This window comes from Ambystoma mexicanum, chromosome 10 (assembly GCF_040938575.1).
Source record: "Ambystoma mexicanum isolate Mex_15411 chromosome 10, UKY_AmexF1_1, whole genome shotgun sequence".
Classification (NCBI taxonomy): Eukaryota; Metazoa; Chordata; class Amphibia; order Caudata; family Ambystomatidae; genus Ambystoma; species Ambystoma mexicanum.
The window spans coordinates 1404464481-1404492087 of NC_090932.1; the positions used below are offsets into that span (position 1 = coordinate 1404464481).

Genomic DNA, 27607 nt, shown 5'->3' on the forward strand with positions numbered 1-27607 from the left:
TTGTTGGTGCTGCCTGCATGCTGTGCATCCTGCACATTCCGTGCATAGATGGGCACAGACGGGTAAGCCCTAAGCGCGCCTTTGGCGCGCTCACAGTGTACCCGCTGCGCCCGTCCGGCCCCTCAGAACAATAGAAAGTGGACTGTTCCGTCCGTGATACAAGAATGTTAGTTTAACTTGCCCAATAAAAATAAGCGCGATCAGCAAGCAATGTGCAAATTAAGAAGCAGCAGATACAATTAAAAGCAATTAACAATAATAGTGTTAAAACCGCCTAGATGACAGGCAGAAAGGGTTTAAAATGGTAATCCCTCGGGAGAACCTCACCTCTGCTGCCTCTGTAGGCAGATTAAAGAGGAGTGTCTTTAGCTCTTGTATCTTTAGTATATGTGTATTTCGAAAGAACACAAGATGCATTAATAACTTACAGTGCCATGCTTTCAGCAGAAAATACCCTTTTGGCAAGTGCATCGTATTTCTAATTATTCCTTTCTGGTGGAATGGTCAACTCTCTGGAGTAGGGTGTCTGGAAAGAAAGTCAGGGTCAATAGAGGAGAGTCTGTACTTTTTAAACAACTTGTTGTTCACAGCAGGAATGGTGTCAGTTTTTGCCAATTTTCTACAATGGGGGTTTTCAGAGTTGCATGGAAAGGCAGCACATGCTCCTTGCATGGAAAGGCAGCACATGCTCCAAAGGAGGACATTTAACTAGGGTGTCTGTACGGTCATCGTCAAGTTATGCCCTTTTCGGGATGCTCCCAACGCAAAAAACGGTGTCACCTTGTTCATAACTCAGGGGAGGTATCTAGACCACTGTCTTCTTTCAGGAAAGTAGCTAGGTCCTCTATACAAGATTGATCAGAGATCAATTCTTCTGGAACACAAAGTGTTCCAAAACGTTCATACCCGAAGGGTAAAGAACTTTATCTTTTAAGTCTTCCTCAGAGATGGACCCAAAGGATTTGAAAAAATCCTTTTTTGACTGAGGCGTAAAACTTGAAATTGGATCGGAGGTCGAAGGCCTTCAAGAAATAAGTCACTGAAGCCTTTGGCTTTGAAATCTCTGTGGTTGACAACATCCCTGAGGTCTTCTGGTTCGGGCTTTTGGACACATGGGTCGAAGCCTTTGACGATTCCCGGACGGTCTTTGAAGACGTGGTCGGACCACTCTTTAGCTCTTTCAAGGGAGCAGGAGGGGCCACCTACGAAAATATGTCAATTTTCGGACAAAAAAATTCTATTTCGGCCACAGAGGCGGTCTTATTGGGGAAATATAACAGATGCTTTTCGGGTGAGGAGTCAGAAGACTAGGGACGATGGCGTCGTTTCTTCGATTTCTTTTGTGACGAAGACTAAGAGTGATGGGAAGCGCTCCTAGATCTCGACCACTTGGCATGTTTGGAGCGTTTCTTGGGCCTTCCAGTAGAGCTCCTGCCTTCAGAAGATTAGCTCTTCAAAGGAGTGGAGGAAGGAGACTTTGAAACGGACCGACCTAGGGTGAGTTTCGACCTGCTCTCTTTTTAGGCCTTGCTGATCATCGACTGGCAAAAGCCACACTCAATGACTTTGTGCTCCTTACCGAGGCACTAGAGAAATATCCTGTGCAAATCTGTGATCGACATCTTCGAGTTACAGTCCACATATCTCTTAAAGCCTGTTTTCGGCGTAGACATTATTGAAAAATTAAAAAAGAATTATGTAGTTAGAATGGCAGAGGCGAGTCAAACCGTTCCGAGAGCGTTCTGTGCATGCGGAAAAATTGAACTGAGGCAACGGTGCAGTGCATGCTATTTCTACCATCATTGACATGTCCCGACGCGGAAATGGTAACTGTCGAGGGACATCGACTCACAGCCGCACAGTGCCCTCTGCTGTAGAAAAAACTTCCTGAGACTGCAAAACAGGATAAGAATATATCAAAGATGAGGAATCTGTGGGAAGACACAATCCATTAAACAGGTCTGGCCTCTAGGGAAGACTATGTGGAGGACAGAGGAAGTTGAATTTAGAAGTGCGCCCAATAGCCTCTATGAAAAGTTGAATTTAGAAGTGCCCCCAAATAACCTCTCTGTGAAAGTTGAATTTAGAAGTGTCCTCAATATCCTCTCTGTGAAAGTTGAATTTAGAAGTGTCCCCAATAGCCTCTCCGTGAAGTTGAATTTAGAAGTGCGCCCAATAGCCTCTGTGAAAAGTTGAATCTAGAAGTGTCCCCAACAGCCTCTCTGTGAAAGTTGAACTTAGAAATGTGCCCAAAATCCTCTCTGTGAAAGTTGAATTTAGAAATGTGCCCAATAGCTTCTATGTAAAAGTTCAATTTAGAAGTGTGCCCAATAGTCTCTCCGTGAAAATTGAATTTAGGAGTGTGCCCTATAGCCTCTCTGCGAAAGCTGAATTTAGAAGTGTGCCCAATATCCTTTCTGTGTAAATTGGAAATAGAAGTGCACCTAATACCCATTCTGTGCAAACCTGTACATAATATCCTTCCTGTGCAAACCCGAACCTAAAATATACCCAATATCCCCCCCGTCCAAAGCTGGCCTTAGAACTGTGCAAAGTTTAATTCAGAAGTTCTGTCTGATTACCTACCTGAAGTAGGCCTAATACCATCCCTGTGTACAGTTGAATTTAGAAGTCTATCTAACAGTCCAACATCATCTCTGTGTAAAGTTGAATCTAGAAGTGTGCCTAAACGCGTCTCTATACAAAACTGGAATTCAGAAGTATCCCTAAATACCCGCTCTGTTCAAAGCTAAATTTAGAAGTGGACCTAATAGCGCACCTCACCCAAATTTAGAAGTATAACTAATAACTTGCCCTAGCTGAATTCAGAAGTATCCCTAATACCCTCTTAGTGCAAATTGAACCTGGGAGGGTGCCTAATATCCTCTCCATCTACATAATATCCCTCCTTGTGCAATAGTGTGCCCAGTAGCGTTGAGTTATTAGCTGAATACTGAAGCATCCCTAATATCCTATCTGTACAAAACCTAAATTTAGAAGTGGGCCCAACAGTGCCCCTAGCTTGAATCTAGAAGTGTGCCTAATGGCATACACATTGAATCTAGAACTGCAATTAAAAAGCCCTCCTAAACTGCACTTAAAAGTCGACCTAAAACCATACCTGCGGTGTTACTACATTCAATTTCTCCCTAATAGTTTACCTGTATTCCAGCTTACTTGAAGAGAGCCTACCCAACTCCGTAATTGTGCTATAGTTGCAACTAGATAGGCCATACTAATCAGCATACGCTATGGTCTAGCTACACCTCAAAAACGGCCCAATATCTGCAACCTAGTACAAACTAGTACATTAAAACCTAGAATAAGTGAATAATATCACCCTGCTTAGTGGAACCCTGAAACCAAGACCAATCTCACCCAGTGATAGCCAAACTTATAAAGCCCAATAAAGTGTAAGCTGCACCTGAAACTACTCCCAATAGCCTGTGCTAACCATGAGTGAACCCGCTTCACCAGGGTTTGCTGGAAACAACCACCATGGACCGCCTCCACTCTCCGGTCTGCCTCGCCTCCCGTCCCCCCTTCCCAAATTATCCCACCCTCCTTCCCATCCCCTACACTTCCCCTATCCAAACACCAAGCCAGAGGGGCATGATGGCGAGCCAACCACCCTAAGGCCACTGCTTCCCCGAACCCCATCATCACCCACCAACCGACATTGATCATGCCCGCTCCACTCACTATCATTCCGGGCACACCCCGCCCTGCAACCATCCACCCTCCACCTTTCCCACAAACCCCTACCATCTTCCCCTCTCGACCACACTCTTTCCCCTCCCTAAAAACTGCACGCCACTAGCAAGAACAGAAACCTCAGCCCTCTCCCCCTCTGACCCCCATACCTTCTCTCACATGCCAATCACAACGAAGTCAATAAAGAGGAAACGTACCTGGTCCCCCTCAATCTCTCAGCACTCCTCGCCTCCCCTGTCTCGACCCACCACCTCTTTCCCCCAATCACCACCTTCCCCCCTCGCTTCACCCTTCCTGAAACTCCTCTCCCTCGATTTCTCACCAACTGCAACTGAAACCCCTAACTGCCCACACCCAATCTTCAAATTCCCCGGCCAAACCCAATCATCCTAACACACGCACCCACCCACTCCCACCCGAAACCCGCCAACTTTTCTGCTCGCCCACTTTCTCCATCAATCATCAACCACCCCACCCTCTCCCTCTCCCTCTCCAGTTTCCACTGCCTCCCCCACAACCCGCTTGCGCTCCAGCTCTGACACCAACCTCACCTACCGAAGTGAACTGCATGCTATTTAATGCCCGATCCGTAGCAAAAAATAGACACTGCATCTTTGACCTCCTCGCCTATGACAAACCAGACCTAGTTTTCATCACCGAAACTTGGTTCTCTGACGACTTCGCCCTGATCGCCAATGAAGCCTTCCCCCCTGACTACTCCCTCATCCCACTTAACCGTCCCTCTAGAGATGGAGGAATACCATTCGTCTTTAAGTCTCACTTCCACACCTCAATCATCGACAACCAACCCTGCATTCCTTCCTGCGAATCACTCCTCGTTAAACTATCCCTCTCCCCGTCGCTCTCACACAGCTTCCTAATAATCTACAGACCCCCTGGCTATGATAGACAATTCTCAAACAACCTCTGCGACTCTATTGCCACCCTTAAACTAAACCATCACAACCTCACCCTTCTTGGAGACTTCAACATATGGCTCGACATCCCCACCAACCCTATGACACACTCTCTGGTTGACGGTCTAGACGCAATTAACCTCCAACCCCACATAAACGGCCCGACTCACTATAAAGGACACACTCTTGATGCCATCTTTAGCTCCCACAACCGGATACATCTAAACACCCCCCACCCCTATCATCTGGTCCGATCACTTCATTGTTTCCTTCGCCATTCTCTCACCCGACCCCCTTCCTGTACTCGAATCTCAACCTCCGAAGCTACGCAAATGTAGGAAAAAACTAAAAATCGTTCCTGACCTAGCCGACACACTCGTCCAATCTCCACCATCCACCTGCCAACTCAATAAACTAACCCCCGATGCCTTTGACTCATGGCTCAACACCTCACTAATGCGGCTCACACCCTTTTGTAAACCATCAGCCCGCTGTGGCCTGTTCCCTAGATGGTTCACACCTGAGCTTCAAACCACTAAACAACTATATAAATACCTAGAAGGCAAATGTCAGAAAGACAAATCCCTGGAGAGCGGCGCAACCTTGGCCCGACACATTTCATCAGTACAAGGCCGAAATCCGGAAAGCAAAAAAAGCCCGCTACAACTCCTGAATCCTAAACTGCAAAAACCCCAGCAAAGAACTTCACAAAATCATGTCCGAATTCACCAAACCAGCATGCACTACGACCGTCCCGACCCCCTCTCAATCACTGTGCGACTCACTCTCTCTCCACTTTTACGCCACGGCTCTCGAAAGAACAAATGCTCTAACCACCAAACTGGCTCTCTTACATCCACCAGGCAACCCTCCTCCCATTCCGGCCAACCCACCGCCTGCGACCACTACGCAACCGACATTCGAATCCTTTAGTCCAATATCACCAGACCAATTTCTCAAACATCTATCTGCCCGCAAACCATCGGGCTCTCCCCTACACCCTTGCCCGGCCACAACCCTCAAAGAAATATTCACTTCCACGTGCGCAGGAGAACACACAAGATCCATCATAAATGACTCCCTTTCCTCGGGTATCTTTCCCGACGCATTCAAAACGGTTCATGTCAAACCTCTATTAAAAAAACCTTCCCTCGACCCTCTCGAGCCCAAAAACTACCACCCCATCTCAAACACCAGGTTCCTTGCCAAACTCATTGACCGGACCGCCTACTCCCAACTAAATGCCTTTGTCGAAGCCAACAATCTCCTAGACCCCGCACAATCAGGTTTCAGAGCCCGTCACAGAACCAAAACCACCCTAACCTCAATCTGGGATGACCTTAAAATAACAGCTGACTCCGCGGGATGCGCCGCATTAATCCTTCTTGACCTATACGCCGCCTTCGACACGATCAATCACTCAATCCTCCTTGACCGCCTCCACTCCCTAGGAATTCGTGGAACCGCTTTTAAATGGATAGCTTCATTCCTCAAAGATAGGTACCAAATAACGATACTCTCCACCTATTCCTCCCAAGCCCGACCAGTCGACACAGGAGTCCCACAAGGAGCATGCCTATCTGCCCTCCTGTTCAATCTCTACTTGATCACCCTCCCACCAATAATTCGCTCACACAACATCCTGTGTTACAACTACGCTGATGACACTCAACTAATTCTAAAACTCCTGAACTCAAAACCCAACTGCCGACCTGACCTCGCCTCCTGCCTCCTTGACATAGACCTCTGGATGACCCAAAGCGACCTCTTGTTAAACCCCTCCAAAACTGAAATCATGGTATGTGGCAATTCCGAACTTCTTCCACACCCACTACCCTGGCCATCTGCCATGGGCAACTCACCGACCCCCTCTAACGCAGTGAAAAACCTTGGATGCACGCTTGACTCTGACCTAACACTCTCGCGCCAAGTCAACAACATCTCAAAGTCATGCCACTACCACCTTAAAACCCTTAGGCGCACCTTTCCATATCTCTCCTTTCCCAACAGACTCTCCGCGGTCCAATCAATTGGTATATCAAGACTCGACTACGCAAAGACCCTCTACCACGGACTCCACGCTTACCAACTGAATTAACTTCAAAGGGCACAAAACGCCGCAGCCAAACTGCTACTTGCGCTCGGCCCAAGAGATCACATCTCCCCGGCCCTTAAGACTCTGCACTTGCTTCCAGTGGCCCGAAGGGTGACTTTCAAAACCTTATGCATCTCCCATCGAGCAATGCATAAAACCGGACCTCAATATCTTCAACACAAGCTAAAACCCTATCACCCTCAATGCAGTCTAAAATCAAGCTCAGCCGGCCTCCTAGTCATCCCTAAGACAAACTCAGTCAGGTTAGGCGGATCTTCATTCTCAGCTTTGGCCCCCACACTGTGGAACGCACTCCCACCCCACATCGGCCTGAGGATCTAATGTCTTTCCGCGAACTACTAAAAACCTCGCTCTTCCCCTAGAACCGACCCGTACGCGAAATGACCCAAACAGAATAAAAGCATCTCAATGACACCAATCCAACAAACTACCAGATGCGAGAAATCGACATCAAATAACGACTAATATAAACTAAAAAGACAAACAAAAAAGAACAAGTAAAGTAGAGCAAAGCAGTGAAGTGGATAATAAGAATAAATCGTACAAAAACAGTAACGAGATTTAAATCAATTAAATGGATGTAATGCATGATGAATGAATGGAGTGAATGGAGTAGATGAAATCGTCAGAATCGATGAAGCGTGTGAAACGGATGAATGCGCTGAGCAGATGAGTGTGTATATCGGATGAGTGTGTAGATATGAGGAGTGTATGGAACGGATGAGTATGTTGAGCGGATGAGTGTGTAGAGCAGCTGGGTGTGCAGAACGGACGAATGCGTAGAGCGGATGAGTGCGTAGGTACAGAGATGTGCGTAGAATGCAGAAGTGCGTAGAGGAGATGAGTGTGTAGACCGGGTGAGTGTGGAAGAATGTGTAGAACGCTGGAGCAGATGAATGTGCAAACCAAATGAGTGTATAGAGCAGATGAGTGTATAGAGCGGATGAGTGTATAGAGCGGATGAGTGTATAGAGCGGATGAGTGTATAGAGCGGATGAGTGTATAGAGCGGATGAGTGTATAGAGCGGATGAGTGTATAGAGCGGATGAGTGTATAGAACAGATGAATGTAGAGATGAATATATCGAACAGGATATTGCTGTTAAATGCGTAGAAAGTGATGAGTGCATAAAGCTGATGAGCGCGGGGAGCAGAAGAGCGCGGGCGCGGGGAGCGGATGAGCACGGGGAGCGGATGAGCACGGGGAGCGGATGAGTACGGGGAGCGGATGAGTACGGGGAGCGGATGCATAGATGCATAGAGCGGATGAGCGCGGGAGCGGATGAGTGCGGGGAACGGATGCATAGATGCATAGAGCTGATGAGTGCGGGGAGCGGGTTAGTGCGGGAGCGGATGAGTGTGGAGAGCGGATGAGTGTGGAGAATGGATGAGGGTGGAGAGTGGATGAGGGTGGAGAGTGGATGAGGGCGGAGTATGGAGAATGGATGAGGGTGGAGAGCGGATGAGTGTGGAAAGCGGATGCGCGCGGGGAGCTGATGAGTTCAGGGAGTGGGTGAGTGCGGGTAACAGATGATTGCGTAGAGTGGGTGAATACGTAGAGCAGATGAAAGTGTAGTGCACGCAAGGGGTTAAAGTGGACAAACGCCTAGAGCGGATGAGTTACACAGACCGGGTGAGTGCGTAGAACGGATAAGCAGATAGAACGGATGAGCTGAGCGGAAGAATGTGTAGAGTGAAGGACTGCATAGAACAGACTAATGGGTAGGGCCGGGAAATATTTCAAACAGACTAGCGCATACGAGCGAATGAGTGCATATGAAAAAAAAGTGCGCAGAGGGGATGAGTGCGCAGAGGGGATGGGTGCGCAGAGGGGGCGAGTGCGTAGAGGGGGCGAGTGCGTAGAGGGGGCGAGTGCATAGAGGGGGTGAATGCATAGTGCGTGTAAGGGCATAAAGCGGATGAGTGCCTAGAGCGAAGGAGTGCCTAGAGCGAAGGAGTGCCTAGAGCGAAGGAGTGCCTAGAGCGAAGGAGTGCCTAGAGCGAAGGAGTGCCTAGAGCGAAGGAGTGCCTAGAGCGAAGGAGTGCCTGGAGCAAAGGAGTGCCTGGAGCAAAGGAGTGCCTGGAGCAAAGGAGTGCCTGGAGCAAAGGAGTGCATGGAGCAAAGGAGTGCATGGAGCAAAGGAGTGCATGGAGCAATGGAGTGCATGGAGCGAAGGAGTGCATGGAGCGAAGGAGTGCATGGAGCGAAGGAGTGCATGGAGCGAAGGAGTGCATGGAGCGAAGGAGTGCATGGAGCGAAGGAGTGCATGGAGCGAAGGAGTGCATGGAGCAAATGGACGTGCTGCGTACAGCGGACGAGCTGCGTAGAGTGGATGAGTACGTAGAGCTGCTGAATGCGTAGAGCATGGTGCAGACAGAAGTGCGTGCGTGGGCCTGACAGGAATGCACGCGTGAGGAAGACAAAAGTCCATGCGTGGTCCGGCCTGGAGCACACGGGGCGGACTGGAACGCACAGGGCGAACTGGAATGCATGAGTGCGTGGAGCGGACTGGAATGTGGGAACAGACTGGGTGCATGAAGTGGATAGGCGTGCATGGAACGGACTGGAGCGCATAGAATTGTGTGAAGTAGATAGTATGGTTTGGAATGCAGAAAACGTTTGAATATAACCCATCATATGCTTACTCTCTCCTTTACACCACCACTCAACTAGAACACAGAGATACTATGACACTATTCGGTATAACTGTTCGCATACCAACATCCGCCACATACTCCACATCACTCTATGTAAACACTGCTGATTATACACCCCCCAGCCAGGCGTTCTCCTCAGGCCTAACGCAGCCACATCCGGTCTGGATAAATCCTGCCAGAACGAACACATACTCCTGATCCCTCAACCACCACACCTACCGCTAAGAAGCGCGCTATTACACGAATACCGCACAAGCTGCACACATATCTGGTGCCCACACGCACCTTTGACTCTCTCTACTCCCTCTACTGATCTGAACTTCGGTTCCCAAGGGCGTTCAAACTACCAGCACCTCCAGACCATACCAATGGTATATAAGGCGCTATATAAATGCAAAATAACATAACATAACATATCCAGAAGGTCAGGGTACCACGTCCCCCTGGCCCAGTCCTGGGCAGTCCTGGGCAATCATGATCATATTGGCTCTAGTACCTTTTCATCCTCCTTTTCATCCTCCTGATCATTTGGGGGATGACGCGAATCGGTAGGAAAGCATACAGGAACTGGAAGTTCCATTCCCCCACAAATGCGTCCCCCAGTGCTCCTCTTGGAGGAAATTCCCTGGAGCAGTAAAGTCTGCACTTCCTGTTCACACATGGCACAAACAGATCCACCTTGCGGTTCCCCAGTGAGCGAAGAACTCCTCGTAGGCGCTCAGCATTGACTAACATTATGCACAGAAGCCAGCAGGACATGCAGATAGGACAACACAGATGTTGCAGCTATTGTATCCTCACATTCAAACCCAGAGGCTTCAGAAGGATTATATGTGGTTCATGGTTACAGTTTGTTAGGGTGTCGTGAAAAATGGAATGAGGACTAGTCCCTGTGTGCATTGCGTCCGTAGTGATTCAAGCATCCAGGTCTTCAATCATAGAGATTTGTTAAATATAAAGATCTTTAGTAATATTTGTGTTCCCAAAATGCCATTTGAGTTTATGCAAAGCAGCCTGGAACCTGTATTTGTCCCCTTGCCCTTTCTCAGAGAAGGAGTACAATAGTAGTGTACCAAACAGTCCATCTTGGCACGAAAATATATGGAGAACATAATTTATGTGATTATTCTAGGTTTTTCTGACGTGCTCTACTCTTCTTACTGAGCAACGGTCTAAGACTACACTACATATTGGAAGTGATCAAGAAAAAAGACTGTAAATTGTTAAAACAAGCCAATTGATGTTAGTACACTTAAATAATTCCCTTTTTTAAATAGCTCCTCTTGCCGAGAATAAAGATCATGTCTCGCAAATGTCCTTAATTCTCACTCAATTTCACACTCAAACTAAATTCGATTATCAGTTTCTTCTGTAAGCAGCAAGGCAATTTTTTATTCTGCATGCTTGCCACTGATTGGTTAGAAATGCTGCTGAATTTCTACATTTCTCACAGCATATGCAAACAGTAACTATTAACAAAAAATATAAAAACAAATAATTGTAGACAGTAGTATTCTGGTCTCTTACACATTCTGTCAGAACCCCAGCACAGTGCATGGGACTTCCTTGTGCCCCTCTCACCCCCCCTGTTTGGACAATGCACCCCCAATGTGACAACGCCATTCCTGCAGGAGACATGCAGTGTCAATGTGTGTCCCTAAGGCTGGACTACACCTCAGGGTATGGTTCTGTCACTGCTGCTCTCATTCTACTTATCATACACATGCACAACACTGCATTCTTCCCTGCTCCAAGATATTGTTTTTTTCTATGGTCATGCTGCTAGGGTGGCTCTACTAAACAGGCACTGGTCAATGCAACTTGATCCTTCAGAGGGAGAGAGAGGGGGGGAGGGGGAGTGAGAGAGAGAGAGAGTAAGGGAGGGAGACAAAGTGAAAGAGAAATGAAGTGTGAGAGCACAGAGAAGGAAAGAGTGTGTACATGATACAGCTAATTTTTAAGTAATTCAGATTAAGAGCAATATCATCACTATGCAAAGTTTTTGAATGTAAAGTTATTGACAAACCTTAGTGTCCTCTTCATCATAAAATGTAGATCGTGCCTCGCTAAACAAGGGGTTGTCCAAGGGTGGGTCAGCAAAACAAGAAATTACTTCATCAAAATTCCTAGAAAACAAAACAATTTTGATTAGTGTGACAGTCATTTAATTTTAAACCAGCCACTTATTTGTTTAGAATTAAAAAGGCTCTTGAATTAAAGCAATTATGCATCTTTCAACATATTTATGTAAAAGTACACTTTTGTTGCCGATTGCAAACAGGTAGACCAGGCTGAATTTATTTCAATTTCGCAATGTGTGGCACAGTGCTGCATTACATTTACAGTGAAAACGCCAAATCTACTAAAGGAAATATCCCAAATGTGGTGCTAATTCAAACTCAACCCATTTTGCGGAAAACAGAAAGGAGAGCATAAAGAAGAACAAAGTCAAATACGCACGCTTGCAGGACATTCAAACAATAAGGAATAACAACAAAATATGCATAACACCATCAGATAAAGGTGGCACACTATTTATGACATGCATTACTCACCGTAATAGCATTTCTGATGATTGATTAGATTCACATGCTTTGCATATAGTCCGACATCTAGTGGTTATCACAGAGTATTACATCTTTCTTTCGAAGATCGAAAGGGGACGTTGACATGGGCGTGACTGTAACAGTATCCCTAACGTGACATGTAGTGCACCCAAAATCCCTCACATGTTGAGATCCCTCCGATTGTGTTTTTTCTGCCGTGAGGGAGCCTTAAAGTAAGCGTGAGTGAGTACAGAAGAGAGAAGGTGTAAGATGTCTATGTTACTTCTACTACATGAGGGGAGGAAGGGTGGGCGCATGTGAATCTAAGCAGCTAGAATCATCGGAAATGCTATTACATTGAGTAATGCATGTCTTCTGATGCTTGTTAATCTTCTTAGAATCACATGCTGTGGATAGACTGGCAAGCAGTACCCAGAGATGGTGGTGGGATGTGAGAAGGTACAGTAGCAAAGAGATGTTTTGGCACTGCTTGTCCAACCTCAGACTCAGACCTAAATTGTGTATCTAGGCAGTAGTGTTGTGTAAAGGTGTGTACAGAACTCCAGGTTGCTGCTTTGCAAATGGACTCAAGAGGAACATTTGCAATGAATGCTATGGTAGTCATGTGCCCCTAGTAGAGTGTGCTCTAGGCGTGAAGGGCAGATCTCTCTTGGCAAGAGTAACACAGTATGATGCATTTTACGATCCACTTCGAAATAGCTGATTTAGAGACAAGTCCCCTTCTCTACTATCTGCAACTGAAACAAAAAACGGGTTTGTTTGCCTTAGGGGTTTAGTCTTTTCCAGATAATAGATCACTGCTCTCCTCACATTTAGTGTGTGGAGGCTTCTTTCTGCCACGTTAGTGGGGTTCTGGAAAAAGGTGGGTAGTTCTATGGACTGGTTCACATGGAACTTTGAAATGAATTCAGGGGCAAATCGCGGGTGAGTGCGCAGGACCCGGGCTTGCAGTTCACCAACTCTCCTTATTGATGTGATCACCACCAAAAGAAGGCAGTCTTGTAGTTGAGTGCTTTGAGTGTAGCCTTGTGCATTGGTTCAAAGGGAGGGCCCATTAGTCTGGTCAGTGCAACGTTCAGGTCTCACCTGGGAGCTAGTTTGGAAATAGGGGGATGAATTCTTTTTACACCTTCCATAAAAGCTTTAATTACTGGAATTTTCCACCACACAACCTTCTTCTGGGACGTGGTGTATGCTGAAAGCACAGCTAAATGGACCTTTAAGGAATAGAAAACCTGGCCTGAATCTAACAGGTGAGTTAGGTAAAGGACAATATGTGTTGGTGTGCATTCAAAAGGATTGATGCTCTTGCCATTACACCAGATGACAAAGCGTTTCCATTTGCTGGAGTAGTAATGTCTTGGTGTTAGGCATTCTTGCTTCTCTAAATATGTCCATGCATCTTTGAGGAAGTTGAAGGTGTCCGAATTCTATGACCTCAGGAGCCAGGCCGCTAAATTGAGAGTTTGCGGGCATGGGTGGAGTGTTTCCCCCCTGTCCTGTGATAGCATGTTGTACGGGCATGGTAGTTTCCTCACAGGGGAGACTGACATTGTCATTAGATGAGAGAACCAGGGTTGGCGGGCCAACAGGATCATCGTGACTGGTTACTGAAGCATCTTGTGCACTATCTTGTTGAGTAGCGGAGTCGGGGGAAAAGCGTAAACAAATTTCCCTGACCATGTTATCCAGTGACCGTTTCCCTTGGAGCGGTTCTGTGGATACCTGGAGGTGTAATCTGGGCATTGTGCATTCTCTGGAGTTGCAAACAGGTCGATCTCTGGGAAGCCGCAGCCTGTGAAAACGTTGAGAACAAAGACTTTGTGCAATTGCCACTTGTACTCTATGGGTAGTTCCCCTGGAATGCGTTGAGACAGAAGGAACATCTTGTGTTTGAGTACCCATTTCCATATGTTCTGAGACAGTTCGGATAGGCCTGGAGAGTGAGTGCCCCCTTGCTTGTTCAGGTAGTACGTGGTTGTGGGGCTGTCAGTGAGGACTAGGACTGTTTTTCCCTGTAGTTATGTCTCAAAGGCCTTCAGGGCTTTCAATACTGCTAGTAATTCCAACAGGTTTATGTAGTTGGATGCTACCATTGGGGACCAAACGCTGTGCGCTGTCTGATGAAGGAGGTGAGCTCCCCACCCCGTCAGATATGTCCATGGTGAGAGTGGCTTCTACTGCAGGGGTGGTGAAGATTTTCCCCTGCAAGAGGTTTTCCCTTGACCACCACTTCAGAGAGAGAATGAGGGCTGCCGAGACAACCACTAGATCATCCCATTGTCTGCTGGCCTGACACCAATGGCTTGAGAGCCACTCTTGCATGGGGCGCATGCGCATACATGTGTGTGGGACTAGGTAAATGCAGGAGGCCATCATCCCCAACAGCTGCATGGCTCTGCATACTGTCACCTCGCGATTGGCTACATAGTGAGGGATTTGGAACAGCATGTTTTGAACCCTCTCATTGGAAGGGAAGACAAGCCTGTCTTCGGTCTGAATTAGAGCCCCCAGAAATTGTTTGACTTGGCTGGGGTCCAAGTTGGACGACTTCTCGTTGATTGAGAATCCGAGACTGAAGAGGAGAACTAACGTCTTCTAGGTATTTGATAGGCATGTTCCATTCAAATACCCTGTTATTACCCAGTCGTCGAGGTAAGGATAGACTGGGATGGACTGCCTGCGCAGGTGAGCCATTACTACCGCCATTACCTTTGTAAATACCCTTGGGGCGGAGGCAATGGCGAAGGGAAGGGGCTTGAACTGATGGCGTTTAATCTCTATCATGAACCTTAAGTATTTTCTGTGCGCTGGCAACATTGAAATATGAAGTATGCATCTTTCATGTCCAATGTTGCCATGTAATCCCCCTGGGCTAGTAGAGGGATTACTTCCTGCAATGTTGTCATTCTGACATTTTGAGGCTTGACAAACTTGTTTGCTTGGCGAAAGTTTAACACAGGGCGCATGGTGAGATCCTTTTTGGGTACAAGGAGGAAAATGGAATAAATACCCTTGTTTACCTGTAGAATGGGAATGACTTCTATCGCGCCCTTTTCATGAAAGATCTTCACCTCTTGTAGCTGAATTTTCAGATGTACTGGCGGTAGGCGTCTGGTAGTTGGTCGTCGGTATCGAGGTGGCTGGCTGAACTCGATACAGTAACCATGGCCGACGGTCTTGAGCACCCACTGGTCTGTGGTGATCCCCTCCCATGCATGAAGGAATGAAAGATGTTATTCGTCCCCCGACTGGGGAGGCATGGGAGGGAACCAGGATTGGCGAGTCATTTTTTAACAGAAGCCGAGGAGCCTCATGGGGCAGGGTGGAGTTTCTACCCCTTCCTTTGCCTCAGCGTTGTCCCCTTTGTTGATATTGACCCGTGGCAGTAGCTCCTTGTCCGGAGGACCATGGTGCATTCCCTGTTCCATACCGGTTGTGGAGGGAACGTGGGAAGGATTGCCCCCGAATGGAACGGCGAGAGCTACCCCCTCCCTATTGATATGGTCTTGCTGTAATTTGGTTTAGGGACTTAAAGGTCTCACGCTCCTTCTTCACTGTTTCCAAGGCATCGTCTACTGCCTTTCCAAACACGTTAGTCTCCTCTACTGGCTTGTTAATAAGGGAAGCCTGGGTCTCAGGCTTAAAGCCTGGATTCTTGAGCCATGAATGCCTTTTAAGAGGGGTACCTTGGGCCAGTGTCCGTCCCGCTGTTTCTGCAGCATCCAAGTATTTTTTAAGATATTCTGGTTGACCTGCCTCCCTTTCGAAACAACCGCCAGCAGGTGTGATCGTGCCTGTTCCGGCACTTCTTGTAGGCCCTCCTGGAGTAAATTCCATTGGACGTCACTATATCTAGCCAGCAATGTGGTGTTATTAGCAATCCTAGTGGAATATGCTGCTGGCTTAGTGAAGCGCTTTCCGAGGGCGTATAACTTCTTGCAGTCCTTGTCTGGTGGTGCCTCAGCCGTAGACAAGGGTACTCCGGCTCTCTTCCTTTTAGTAGTGACTACTAGGGAGTCGGGAGTGGCATGGCCCCGGATATACAGCGGGTCTGTAGGGGAGGGTCGAAAAAGATTTGACTCGAGGATTGACAGCTCTTGTTAGAGATGGGGTTAACCAAGAGGGAGCAATGCACCTTTTGATAGAATTAAGTAGTGGTATTGCCTGACTTGTGGTGGGTTTCGCCTTTAAGATATGTCTGTCATGTTGTACTGCCTCTTGTGTGACAATTTGCAAGTGTTCAGCAGCCTTCTTTAGAATAGCATTGAAGGCCATCTGGTCGTCAATTGGTGAGGCTTGTCTTAGAGGAGGTGAGGAGAGAGGGTCTAGACAAAGGGTGTCTGGATCTGGTGTAGTGGGGGAAAGCAGTCTGGGCACTGGTCTGGTGTCTCCTCAAAATAATGTTCTCCCCGATTATAGGGGCCTTCATAGAATTCATCAGGCTCAGAAAGGTGAAAACCCTCCTCCTGTGAGAACAGACTCCTCCCTAGGTCTCTTGGAGTGATGAATTACTCAGAGAAATCTACAAATTTGAAAAGTTTGTTTATGTATCCTTCAAACCTAACTCTGGTCCATAGGGATGAACCAAAGGGGTCTGAAAGGGGAAAGGGCTCTTCTGGAGGGCAGGAGTCCTTATGAGGTTGAGATTTTTCAGCCATAGTCTTAGATAGGGGCTGTGACACTTTTGAGTACTCCTTTCGACGTTTGGACGTCTCTCGAGGGTTACTTGCCACCGAAATGATGACTGCGAGACTCTTGTGTAGTTCTGGCAAGTCGGGGAGTATTTTCGACAAGCCTGTAGCCGTCTTAGATTTCAGGGTTCTAGAAGGCGCATCATCGCTCTTGTGGTGTTTGGTTGAGACGCCCTTATGGGTTGAGTGCCTGGACGCATGCCGTGCAGACGGTTGCAGGGAGGGCGGCCGATCATGAGGATCGCTGGGCGCTGTCAAAACTTTTGACGGGCCTGTTGGCGTCTTTTGCTTCCTCGACGAGTGCGTTGAGGGAACTAGGGGGGTTGTGTCTCCCCATTGCAGTGCCAGAGGCCTGCCTGACGGGGACGGGCACTTGGGAACCTGCTGGTTCTGCAGGAGGGTTTGGGGGGTCAATGGCCTCCACATCGGATCCATGGCTGTCGCTTGTATTCTCATCACTTGAAGCGCCTGCGCCGACGGGGGTGCTACACTCGGAATGCATGGCATAGGCTACCCACCGCTGCGTTCGTCGATCTTTTAGCGTCTTTGGACGCAAAAGTCGGCAAGACTTGCAGGACTGCTCGTCGTGATCACGAGGCAGACACTTGTTCCACCTTCGGCGAGTGTCCTTCCACAGGTATTTGCCGTTGCAGGACGGGCAAAACTTAAAGGGAGTCCTCTCCATAGCTGAGGTGAGAAGCGACAGCGCGACCAGAAGAGAAAAGAGGGGGTGGGGGAATGCATTCTACAATGAATCAGGACCCTGGGCCTCACTCTCCCTACTGTATAGGCCTGGCCGGAGTGCAGAGGCCAAGTGGTCGACAGTTTCAACCGAAGCACCAGCGATCTGCAGTCGTCTCCGGCGTAGGATGCAGAAGTAGTCGTTGATGAAGGGAAGTCGAAGACTAAACAACCAACGGCCGTGGACAAAGAGTTATAGCGACCAGCTAGCGGGGTGGAAAAAAACAATATGAGGAACCTCGATGCGTGAGGGATTTTGGGCACACTACACGTCATGTTAGGGTAGTGTTACAAGCACGCCCATGTCGTACGTAATCGTATTTCTGATGCTTGTATCTGCTTAGATTCACATGCTGTGCATAGGCCGACATCTAGTGGAAGCTGCGGACTATTACAGTTTGTTTTTCGAAACTCAAAAAGGGGAGTCGAACTAGGGCGTGCCAGTAATACTATACCTAGTGTGACGTCCACTGTACACATGATCCCTCACGCGTGTAGGACCCTCAGATTGTATTTTTTCTGACATGAGGTAGCATGAGGAGTAGCGCGAGTACAGATTATCCAAGTAGATAGATAAGACTACAAGCATCCATGCGCCTTCTCTCAGAGGGGAGGAAGGGTGGGCGCATGTGAATCTAAGCAGATACAAGCATCAGAAATACGATTACGGTGAGTAATGTATCCCTTCTGAGGCTTGTGGAATCTGCTTAGATCACATGCTGTGCATAGATTAGCGAGCAGTGTTAGAAGAAGGAGGTGGGATGTGAGAAGCGTCATGAGCGAATAAATGTCTTAGAACCGCTTGTCCCACTTGAGTATCTGTCTTGGAATGAGTGTCAATGCAGTAGTGCTGAGTAAAAGTGTGAATAGAGCTCCATGTAGCTGCTTTGCAAATGGTGTCAAGAGGTGCATTTGCAATGAAAGCCGGAATGGCCCCAGTACCTCTTGTGGGTGGGCCCTTGGCGTAAAAGGCAGTGTCTTTTCTGAAAGGGAGCAGTACAGCTGGATACATTTGACTATCCATTTAGAGATAGCACCTTTAGAGACACAATGTCCTTCTCTGCCTGTAGCTACGTAGACGAACAGTTGATCTTTAGCGGTCTGGTCTTGTCTACGTAGTAGAGGACCGCTCTTCTCACATCTAGTGTGTGTAGTTTCACCTCAGCAGAGCTTTTGGGTTCTTGGAAAAAGGCCGGTAGCTCAATGGACTGGTTAACATGGAATTTGGAAATAAACTTAGGTGAGAACCTAGGGTGAGTTTGGAAAACCAGTTTATCCTTATGTATAGTAAAGAAAGGATCCTGCACTGACAGAGCCTGAATGTCACTGACCCTTCTTATGGATCTAATGGCTACTAAGAAGGCAGTCTTATAAGTCAGGTGTTTGAGACTAGCTTTATGCATGGGTTCAAAGGGGGGGCCCATGAGTTTGGCAAGCACCACATTAAGGTCCCATCCTGGAGGTGGGTTAGAAATTGGAGGGTAGAGTCTCTTCACCCCTTCCATGAAGGCTTTAACAACTAGCACTTTCCACCATGACACCTTGTTATGGGAGGTGGTGTAGGCTGACAGCACCGCCAGGTCTACCTTGAGTGAATTAAATACCAACCCTGCGTCCCGCAGGTGGAGCATGTAGGTGACAATATTGGAAGGAGTGCAATCAACTGGGTTGACTTGTTTATTCTGGCACCAAATAACAAATCTTTTCCACTTATCAAAGTAACAGTGCTTTGTGTTAGGTTTTCTTGATTCTTTTAAAATGTCCATACATCTCTGTGGTAAATTGAGATGGCCAAACTCTATGACTGCATGCTGCCAAGTTCATCGAGTTGGGTTGGGGATGCACTGTTTGTCCTCCATGCTGGGAGAGTAGGCTGTACCAGCACGGGAGTCTGATGGGTTCGCACACCACCAGTTTGCGCAGGTGCGGGAACCAGAGTTGTCTCACCCACATAGGAGCAGCTAGGATGAGCGTCATTGATTCCCTGTGTATCTTGTTGACCACCTTCCTCATCAGAGGGGTTGGTGGAAAAGCGTAGGCAAACATCCCGAATTCTGGGTATTGTCTGTTTTCGCTTGTGGCGAATAGGTCTATAGTGGGGAAACCCCACTGAGAGAAGAGGTCTCCTATGACTTCTTTGTGTAGACACCCTTTGTGTTCTTCTGGGAGGGGATCTCTGCTCAAAGTGTCCGCTAGTGAATTGAATTCCCCTGCAACATGTTGAGACCACAGGTAAATGTTCCGTCTGAGTGCCCCTATCCAAATTTTCTGGGCAAGCCTGGACAGATTTGGCGAACAAGTGCCCCCTGTTTGTTTATGTAAAACATTGCCGTTATGCTGTCTGTTAGGATCTGCACTGACAGGTTGGATAGGTGGCGTTCGAAACGCCCAAAGTGCTCTGAAGACTGCCAGAAGTTCTAGCAGGTTGATGCGATTCTGAGTCGCTGTGTGGTGAAGGAGGTGTGCTCCCCAACCTGACAGGGAAGCATCTGTTGTGATGGCCTGTATTTCTGGATCGTAAAAGGGTTTCCCCTCTGAAAGATTCTCTCTTGTCCACCAGCGAAGACTAGTGTTGGCGATACGACCACTAGATCGTCGCACTGACCACTTGCCTGAGACCACTGTTTCGCCAACCATTCCTGCATGGGACGCATGCGCAGGCGCGCGTGGGGCACCAGGTAAATGCATGATGCCATCATGCCTAGTAAACACATCACTTTGCGCACCCTTATCTGGCGACCGGACTGATATTGAGGAATTTGCAGTAACAGATTCCGAATTCTTTCCTCTGATGGAAAGGCCAACCCGTCCTTGGTGTCTAGGACAGCTCCTAGGAACTGTTTCGAGGTGTTTGGCACCAGGCTTGATTTTTTCTCGTTTATTGAGAAGCCCAATTGAAGGAGGAGGTTGATTGTTCTTTGAATGTTGGATCTGCAAATTACGGGGATTTCCCCTGTGATGAGCAAGTCGTTGTTAGGGAGAATTCTCGTTTATGGCTAATTTCCCTCACCTAGTGAGTCCCCCAGCAGCTTTGCTGGACTTCTGGAGTTTATTTTTTCCACTTGGTAAGAGTGAGAGCTTTTCCCCCTCTCTTACCTGTGTTTTGCTATGTGTTTCTACCTGTTTTTGTGATTGTGGACTCTGAAGTACACAACTTCAGTAGCCCCCTTCTTTTTTTGTGTGTCACACAGCACCTTCAGTGCCGTGGCACAGGGTTGTCTTTGAGACTTCCCTCGACTCCATTTCTGAGGCGACTACCGTCAATCTACCACAGATCCAGTACACCCCATCTTCCATGGAGTACTGGAAAGGGTTAATTTGTATCCCTTTTTATCTGTACCTTTTAGAGCATTGTTTTGCTCTTTTAACATTTAGACTTGGCTGGTGGCAGTGATATCTACCCTAACTTTTCTACCGCAAATATATTAGATAAACGTGGTACTGTTCTTGGCTATTATATTAGTCTCGAACATAAACCCGCTTGACCAAATAGTCTTTCTTTTGGCTCCGGTTGGGTTTTTTCGCCATTTCTTTTTGTTAAAGTCCTCCTTGTGTTTTACTTTGCGCGGCAAACTAGGTTCACCTTCTTTGTTCACTGTCTTTTGGCAGGCTTCTGCTCAGAAGCCCTCCTCAAGGCACCTGGCTGTCTAGGTGGGCTGAATGTGAGGGAGGGGTGTAGTCACCCCCTGCACAGGGTATCTTAGGAAACCCAAGTCACACTTTGTCATGATTGGCCAGGGTAGTTGTCCGGGCTGGACAAACCCCCTGCTGGGTGATTGACAGCCAGGCTTTGTGAATGGGGGTTTTTCGCATAAAAGGCAGGTCTCTTGGGCTAGAAGTCAGAGAGTCGCCACTGGAACTACAAGGAACCGAAGAGAAGCGGAGAGAACGACGGCTGTGCAACTACCCCGTCCCGGTGAAGCCCTGCTGCAGTCCTGAGCTACCTTCCCTTCAACGACTTAGAGAAGATCCAGTCCTGAGTCTTCTTCACTTGAGCTTGGTGGGGATAACCAGCTCATCTTCTGCAGGCAGAGGAACCTCTTCCTTGGTCGAAATCGCTGCACGCTGCTGTAGTGGTCCGTATAGCCATCTGAAGAGCCTCTCCTGTTTTTAAGGAGCACACCTTTTATTCCACGTTGCTGCTGCCGGCTTCATCCCTGTGTGGTGCAGACCCCCTTCAGACGTCGTCCTTCACAACGAAGCTCCAGGAATCGTGGGTCTGCGGGAAACCAACAGGAACAACTGCCAGACCACCAGTTGCACCATTGGAACAAGGTACTGTGTTCTACTTGAGGAAACTGGGTGAACCCTTTTTCTTCATTTCCAAGGCTTGCCCTTGTTTTCCCTCCTTTTAACTTTTGCTTCCGAACACTGACAATATCGAAGTAATTTTTGGCTACGTTGAATCGTGAACTGTCTGACTGTGTGATCTTCGGCAACAGGCCCCGGTGTCTTTCGACCCTGGCTCCGTCCCTTTGACTTTTGAACTCCTGTCTGAGTATTTCTTGATTCTGCCTGCCTAACCAAAATATTGCCTGTGATTTTTGCCTCCAACTCCCTCTGGGTATCTCAGGTGCTAAGTGTGTTTTGCCCAGGTAGCATTTCATGTCACGGATACGTGTTTATTTAGTAGAGCGAACTGTCAAAAAGTGATCGCAATCGTATTCGCGGTAACGTGTTTTGTTCGTAACACCGGTTCATTCAAACACAGGGTACTTACCTTGAGACTTACTGTACAAAGTGAATTGGTTAGTTGTGGTATATTTAACGTGTGTTTTTTATTTAAGTTTAATAGAAGTGTTGTGTTTTTAACAAATGGCTTAAAAATAAATGTACTTATATTTTTTACCTGAAACCTTGAGTCAGTGTTTGCTTGAGTCACAGTAATTGTAATCCCTATGTGTAATCTCTGCTACTGCTCATATACTCTTGAGATAAGCCTGGCTGCTCCGCTACTGCTACCACTCTGACATAGTAGTACAGGCTTGTACCAAAGGTAAAACTTGTATTGCCACCTGTAGTCTTAATTGTGTGTAGTGGTCTCTAAGGGCACTGCACAGGATTCTGCCTAACAGTCGTCCAGGTAAGGGTACACTGGGATTGCCTCCCTGCGTAGGTGCACCGCCACCACCGCCAGTACTTTGGTGAATACCCTTGGAGCCGAGGCTATACCGAAGGGCAGTACTTTGAACTGGTAGTGCTGGCTGTCTACCTTGAAATGCAAGAAATTTCTCTGTGCGCTGGGAACATGGAAATATGAAAATAGGCATCTTTCATGTCCAATGTTGCCATGCACTCTCCTCTTCTTGGTAGGGGTATTACTTCTTGGAGTGTAGTCATGCAAAATTTTTGAGGCTTGACATACATATTTGCAGGGTGTAAGTCTAATACTGGGCGCTTCGTTGGATCTTTTTTTGGCACAAGGAAGTAAGTTGAATAAATACCCTTGTTTACCTGGCTGCCCGGGACGAGTTTTTTTGCGTCCTTTGCAAGAAGAATGACGATCTCCTCGAGGGGGATTCTTTGGTGCTCCAAGGAGTGCATTTTCTGTCTTGGAGGATGGTCCCGGGGGCGTTCCAATGATATGCTATGATATGGCATTTGTAACGCGCCTATACACAAGTGTTTCAATAGTTCGTTACAGTATCCCGCAGACACTGTGGACAACACCCATCTGTCTGAAGTGATCCCTTCCCATGCGTGGGTGAAGGTGGAAATGCGCCCCCCCTAATGGGGATGCCAGGGAAGGTACCCGGAGTGGAACGTCACTGTTTGTTGGGAGGCATAGCGCCTCTACCTGGGCTGCCTCTCCCCCTACCACAGCCTCTCTTTCGACCTCTGGCGAAATCCTGGGTAGCTTGTTGGTTGCCGCCCCATGATGTTCCTTGGTTCTGAAAGTAATGGGACCCTCTCTGGGAATTTTGGCCGTGAGAGCGACGAAAGTTATTATTTCCCCGTTGGTTTGTGGGTTTATTAGTTAGTTGTCCAAGGGACTTTAAGGTGTCGTATTCGTCCTTAGCCATTTTAAGCGCTTCCTCCACTGCCTTTCCAAACAGGATGTTTGGTTCCACCGGCATGTCAATGAGAGTGGCTTGGGTCTCGGGTTTTAACCCTGACTGCCTCAACCAAGCATGTCTTTTGATTACTGTGCTTTCTGCAATAAGCCTCCCTGCATTGTCTGCTGCATCGAAGTTAGCCTTGAGAATGCCTCCGGACACTGATCTTCCTTCCGACGCAATCTGGGCCAACTGACTCTTAAGAGGTTCTGGTGCGGAGGCAATGAGGGCAGCTACCTGCTCCCATTGATGGCAGTTGTAGCTTGCCAGCAGAGTGGTGGTGTTAGCAATTCGTGCTTGGTAAGCCGAAGTGGATGCGACCTTTCTTCCTAGCCTATATATTCTCTTGCTCTCCTTGTCCGGGGGAGCTTCTGAAGATGCTAGTGGTGTTCCCACCTTCTTCCTGGTGGTTGTAACCACTAATGAGTCAGGTTTTAGCTGACCCCTTATGTAAAGTGGGTCAGAAGGGGCGGCCCTGAATAACTTCTCTATTCATGGGTTAACTGCCCGGGTAAGATTAGGGGTGAGCAGAGAAGGACCGATTCTGCGTTGAATAGACTTTAGAATCGGGATGGCTTGGGCAATGGATCTTTTATCCCCCAGAATTTGCTCTGCAAAATCCCTCTCTTCTTGGGCCCCTGAGTGTCTATTTGGAAATGGGCTGCAGCCTTGGCTAAAACTTTGTTTAGCAAGGGCTGATTATGAACAGGTGAGTCATGGTGGTCAGTCAAAATCTCGAGAAAAAAAAAGTCGAATGACAATCTCGAAAAATAAATCTAAAAAATAAAAAAAGTCGAATTCCCTCTTTTTTAATTATATATTTATTTTGGGGTCCGGGAATAAAAAAAAATGGGTAAAAAAAAAAAAAGGGGGGGTTGGGGAGGAACCCCCCCATTTCGAATAAAAAACGTCCTAAAAAAATGTGACTTTTTTTTTAGATTTTTTTTTGGAGATTTTGACCGACTTTTTTTCATTTGACCTTTTCACTATAAACCGTGAGTCATTCACCAGGGGGTCCTTGGGAATAGGGGAGTCGAGACTATAGGCCTCTGCCTCGTCTTCCTCCTCCTCATCCTGGTCCTCATCGTCTCCATTATAATCGACCCGGCCTGGTCGTCTATTATTTGTACTTCTGGATCCTCACCACACTGCAGGTAAGGCTCAATGGTGAATGGGTCTGAAATCAGCCCCTGAACTGGAGTCTCAGTACGGGGTCTCTTAGTAGGAGGTTGAGGGTCTTTGGATCTCGAAGGGGCAGAGGTAGCAGGGGTATTGTGATAGCTTTGGAAGTAATTAGGATCTTTTTCATAAAAATCTACAAAAAAAGACTTTCTCCTCCTTACTCTGTTGATATCTTCCGAGTCCCATTCCTTGGAACTAGGAATGACCCTTTCCTGCTGTGGTTCCTCTTCTAATCCCATATCCTGGGGAGTGGGAGGGACAATCTTTGGTCTAGTGACAGGGTCAGTGGCCTTGGACTTTTCTAAGGACTTGGGGTGTTTCTCCTTCTGAACCTCGTGAGTCTTTTTTATGTTGTTTATCCCCCTTCCCATGTGTAGAGGAATGTTTTCCTTGCCCCTTGGACTTTCCTGAATCTTTAGACGCCTGGCGTCGACATTCAGAGATGGGATCATAAGATTCGGCAGTCTTAAAAGAGGGTTGTTGGATCTCAGAAGCAGACGTCGAACAAACTGCCGGAGTAGTCTTCAAACATGCTGCTTGGGGGTAGAGGTCGGATTCGTCTTCCGACGACCATACCTCTGTGACTTTAGGTAATGTGGAATCCTTAGCAATCGTAGATGGTTGCTGTGTGTCATGGGGCGACCGTGACCTGGAACGCCTAGAGGACACCGATTCTGCGGACCGCTCTCTCTGTGCCTTCTTCTACTGATCACTCGACAAGCGTGTCGAATCTCGAGTGGGGTTAGTGTGTTTAGAGGAAGAGATGTGGGTAGCGCTCTTGCCGCCGGGTGTTGTCCCTATAACTGCCCTGCTGGACAGTCCTCCGAGGTCGGGGGCTTGCGCTTGGGTGCCTAATGACACCCCTGTGCCATCGCTGTCTGATACGGCTGTGTTGCTGCCATCACTGAAGGAACCCACAGCGTCCATGGCCTCGAGTTGCATGGCGTAGTGGGCCCAACGTTTGGTCAGGCGGTCCTTAAGTGTCTTGGCTTTGAAGAGCTTACAAGCTCTACAATTTGCCTCGGGCTGGTCCCTTGGAAAACACAGGTTACAGGTGTTTTATCTACCCTGGGGAACTTATGGTTGCACTTGGGGCAGAATGTAAATGGAGTACTCTCCATATGTTAATATCTGGCAGCGGGCGGGTATATGTTGGAAAACACGAGTGTGTGAGTTTGTCAACCCCCCACTCTCCCTACTTGCAGGGCCGAGCCCAGAGGCCTTCCGATGCCCAAAGTCCGTCTCGACGGCTGTTCGTTCTCCAAGTACCGGCGTCGATCTTCGATGTGAGATTTGAGAACGTGGATTTGATACATTTATGATAAATGGCTAAAAGCCAGGGAACTATGCTTCCGACAAGTATGGCGGAACAAAACAATCTGCGGGTCCTACACGCGTGAGGGATCATGGTTACAGTGGACGTCACAATAGGGATAGTATTACTGGCACGCCCTAGTTCGATGCCCCTTTTCGAGTTTCGAAAAAAAAACTAATACTCCACAGCTTCCACTAGATGTCGGCCTATGCACAGCATGTGATCTAAGCAGATTATACAAGCCTCAGAAAAATATATATATATATATATATATATATATATATATATATATATATATATATATATATATATGATACATTACTTAACATAATCGTATATTTCTGATGCTTGTATCTGCTTAGATTCATATGCTATGCATACGACATCATCTGGCGGTAGCCGTAGAGTATTACATTTTCTGTTTTCGAAACTCGAAAAGGGACATCGACAGGGCATGCCAGTAATACTATCCCTAGTGTGACATCTACTGTACCCATGATCCTTCACGTGTCGATGTCTCTCAGATTGTTTTGTTTCTCACATGAGGTAGCATGAAGTGTAGCGCGAGTACAGATGTAATAAAGCAGATAAGAGTAGGCACCTTCTACTTCACAGGGGAGGAAGGGTTGGCGCATGTGAATCTATGCAGATACAAGCATCAGAAATACGATTACAGTGAGTAATGCATCCCTTCTGAGGCTTGTGGATCTGCTTAGATCACATGCACTGCATAGATTAGCGAGCAGTGTCTGGAGAAGATGGTGGGTTGTGAGAAGGTACAGGGGCAAAGAGATTTTAGCACAGCTTGTACCACCTGTGAATCTGCTTTAGAATGTGTGTCAATGCAGTAATACCGAGTAAAAGTATGTATGAAACTCCATATGGCTGCTTTGCAAATGGCGACCAGCGGGACATTTGCAATAAAGGCCAAAGTAGCTTCCGTAGCTCTTGGTGTGAAAGGCAGAGTTTTGTTTGATAGGGAGTAGCAGAGCTGTATGCATTTCACTATCCATCTGGAGATGACGTTTTTTGAAACCTGACACTTTCCCTGCCAGGTGCTATGGAGACAGTTTGTCTGTTTTTCTTAGCGGTTTTGTCTTGTTTACATAGTAAAGAATCACCCTCCTTACATCTAGTGTATGGAGGTTTTTCTCAGCTGAGTTTGAACGGTTTTGAAAGAAAGTGGGTAGTTCAATGGACTGGTTAACATAAAACTTGGATATGAATTTAGGTGAAAACCTAGGGTGTGTTTTTAGTACCAACTTGTCTTTGCGGATAGCAAATAAAGGGTCTTGCACTGACAAAGCTTGCAGTTCACTGACTCTTCTTATGGAGGAGATGGCCACCAGAAAAGCCGTTTTGTATGTTAGTTCCTCCCTTTGAGCCTATGCACAATCCAGCCTTAAACACCTATGTGCTTTGTGAGTATCACATTGAGATCCCACCCTGGAGGAGGGTTTGAAATGGGGGGGCTAAAGCCTTTTTACTCCCTCCATGAACGCCTTAACAACAGGGTTTGTCTACCAGGACACCTTGTTTTGAAAAGTGGTGTATGCCACTAGAGCCGCTAGGTGAACTTTGATGGGAGTTGAATACTAGGCCAGAGTCTAGAAGTGGAACATGTAATGAAGAATGTGTGATGGGGTAC

General features: G+C 47.4%; 1 protein-coding gene across 1 annotated transcript in view; it reads right to left on the minus strand.

Annotated features, from left to right (window-relative positions):
- Positions 1 to 27607, minus strand: part of ACACB (acetyl-CoA carboxylase beta) — a 3851763-nt gene that overhangs the window by 1702055 nt on the left and 2122101 nt on the right. Inside the window, exon 31 of the mRNA XM_069619430.1 lies at positions 11431 to 11530. Within this exon, the coding sequence (XP_069475531.1) occupies positions 11431 to 11530 (100 nt within the window). The remainder of the gene's footprint in view (positions 1 to 11430; positions 11531 to 27607) is intronic.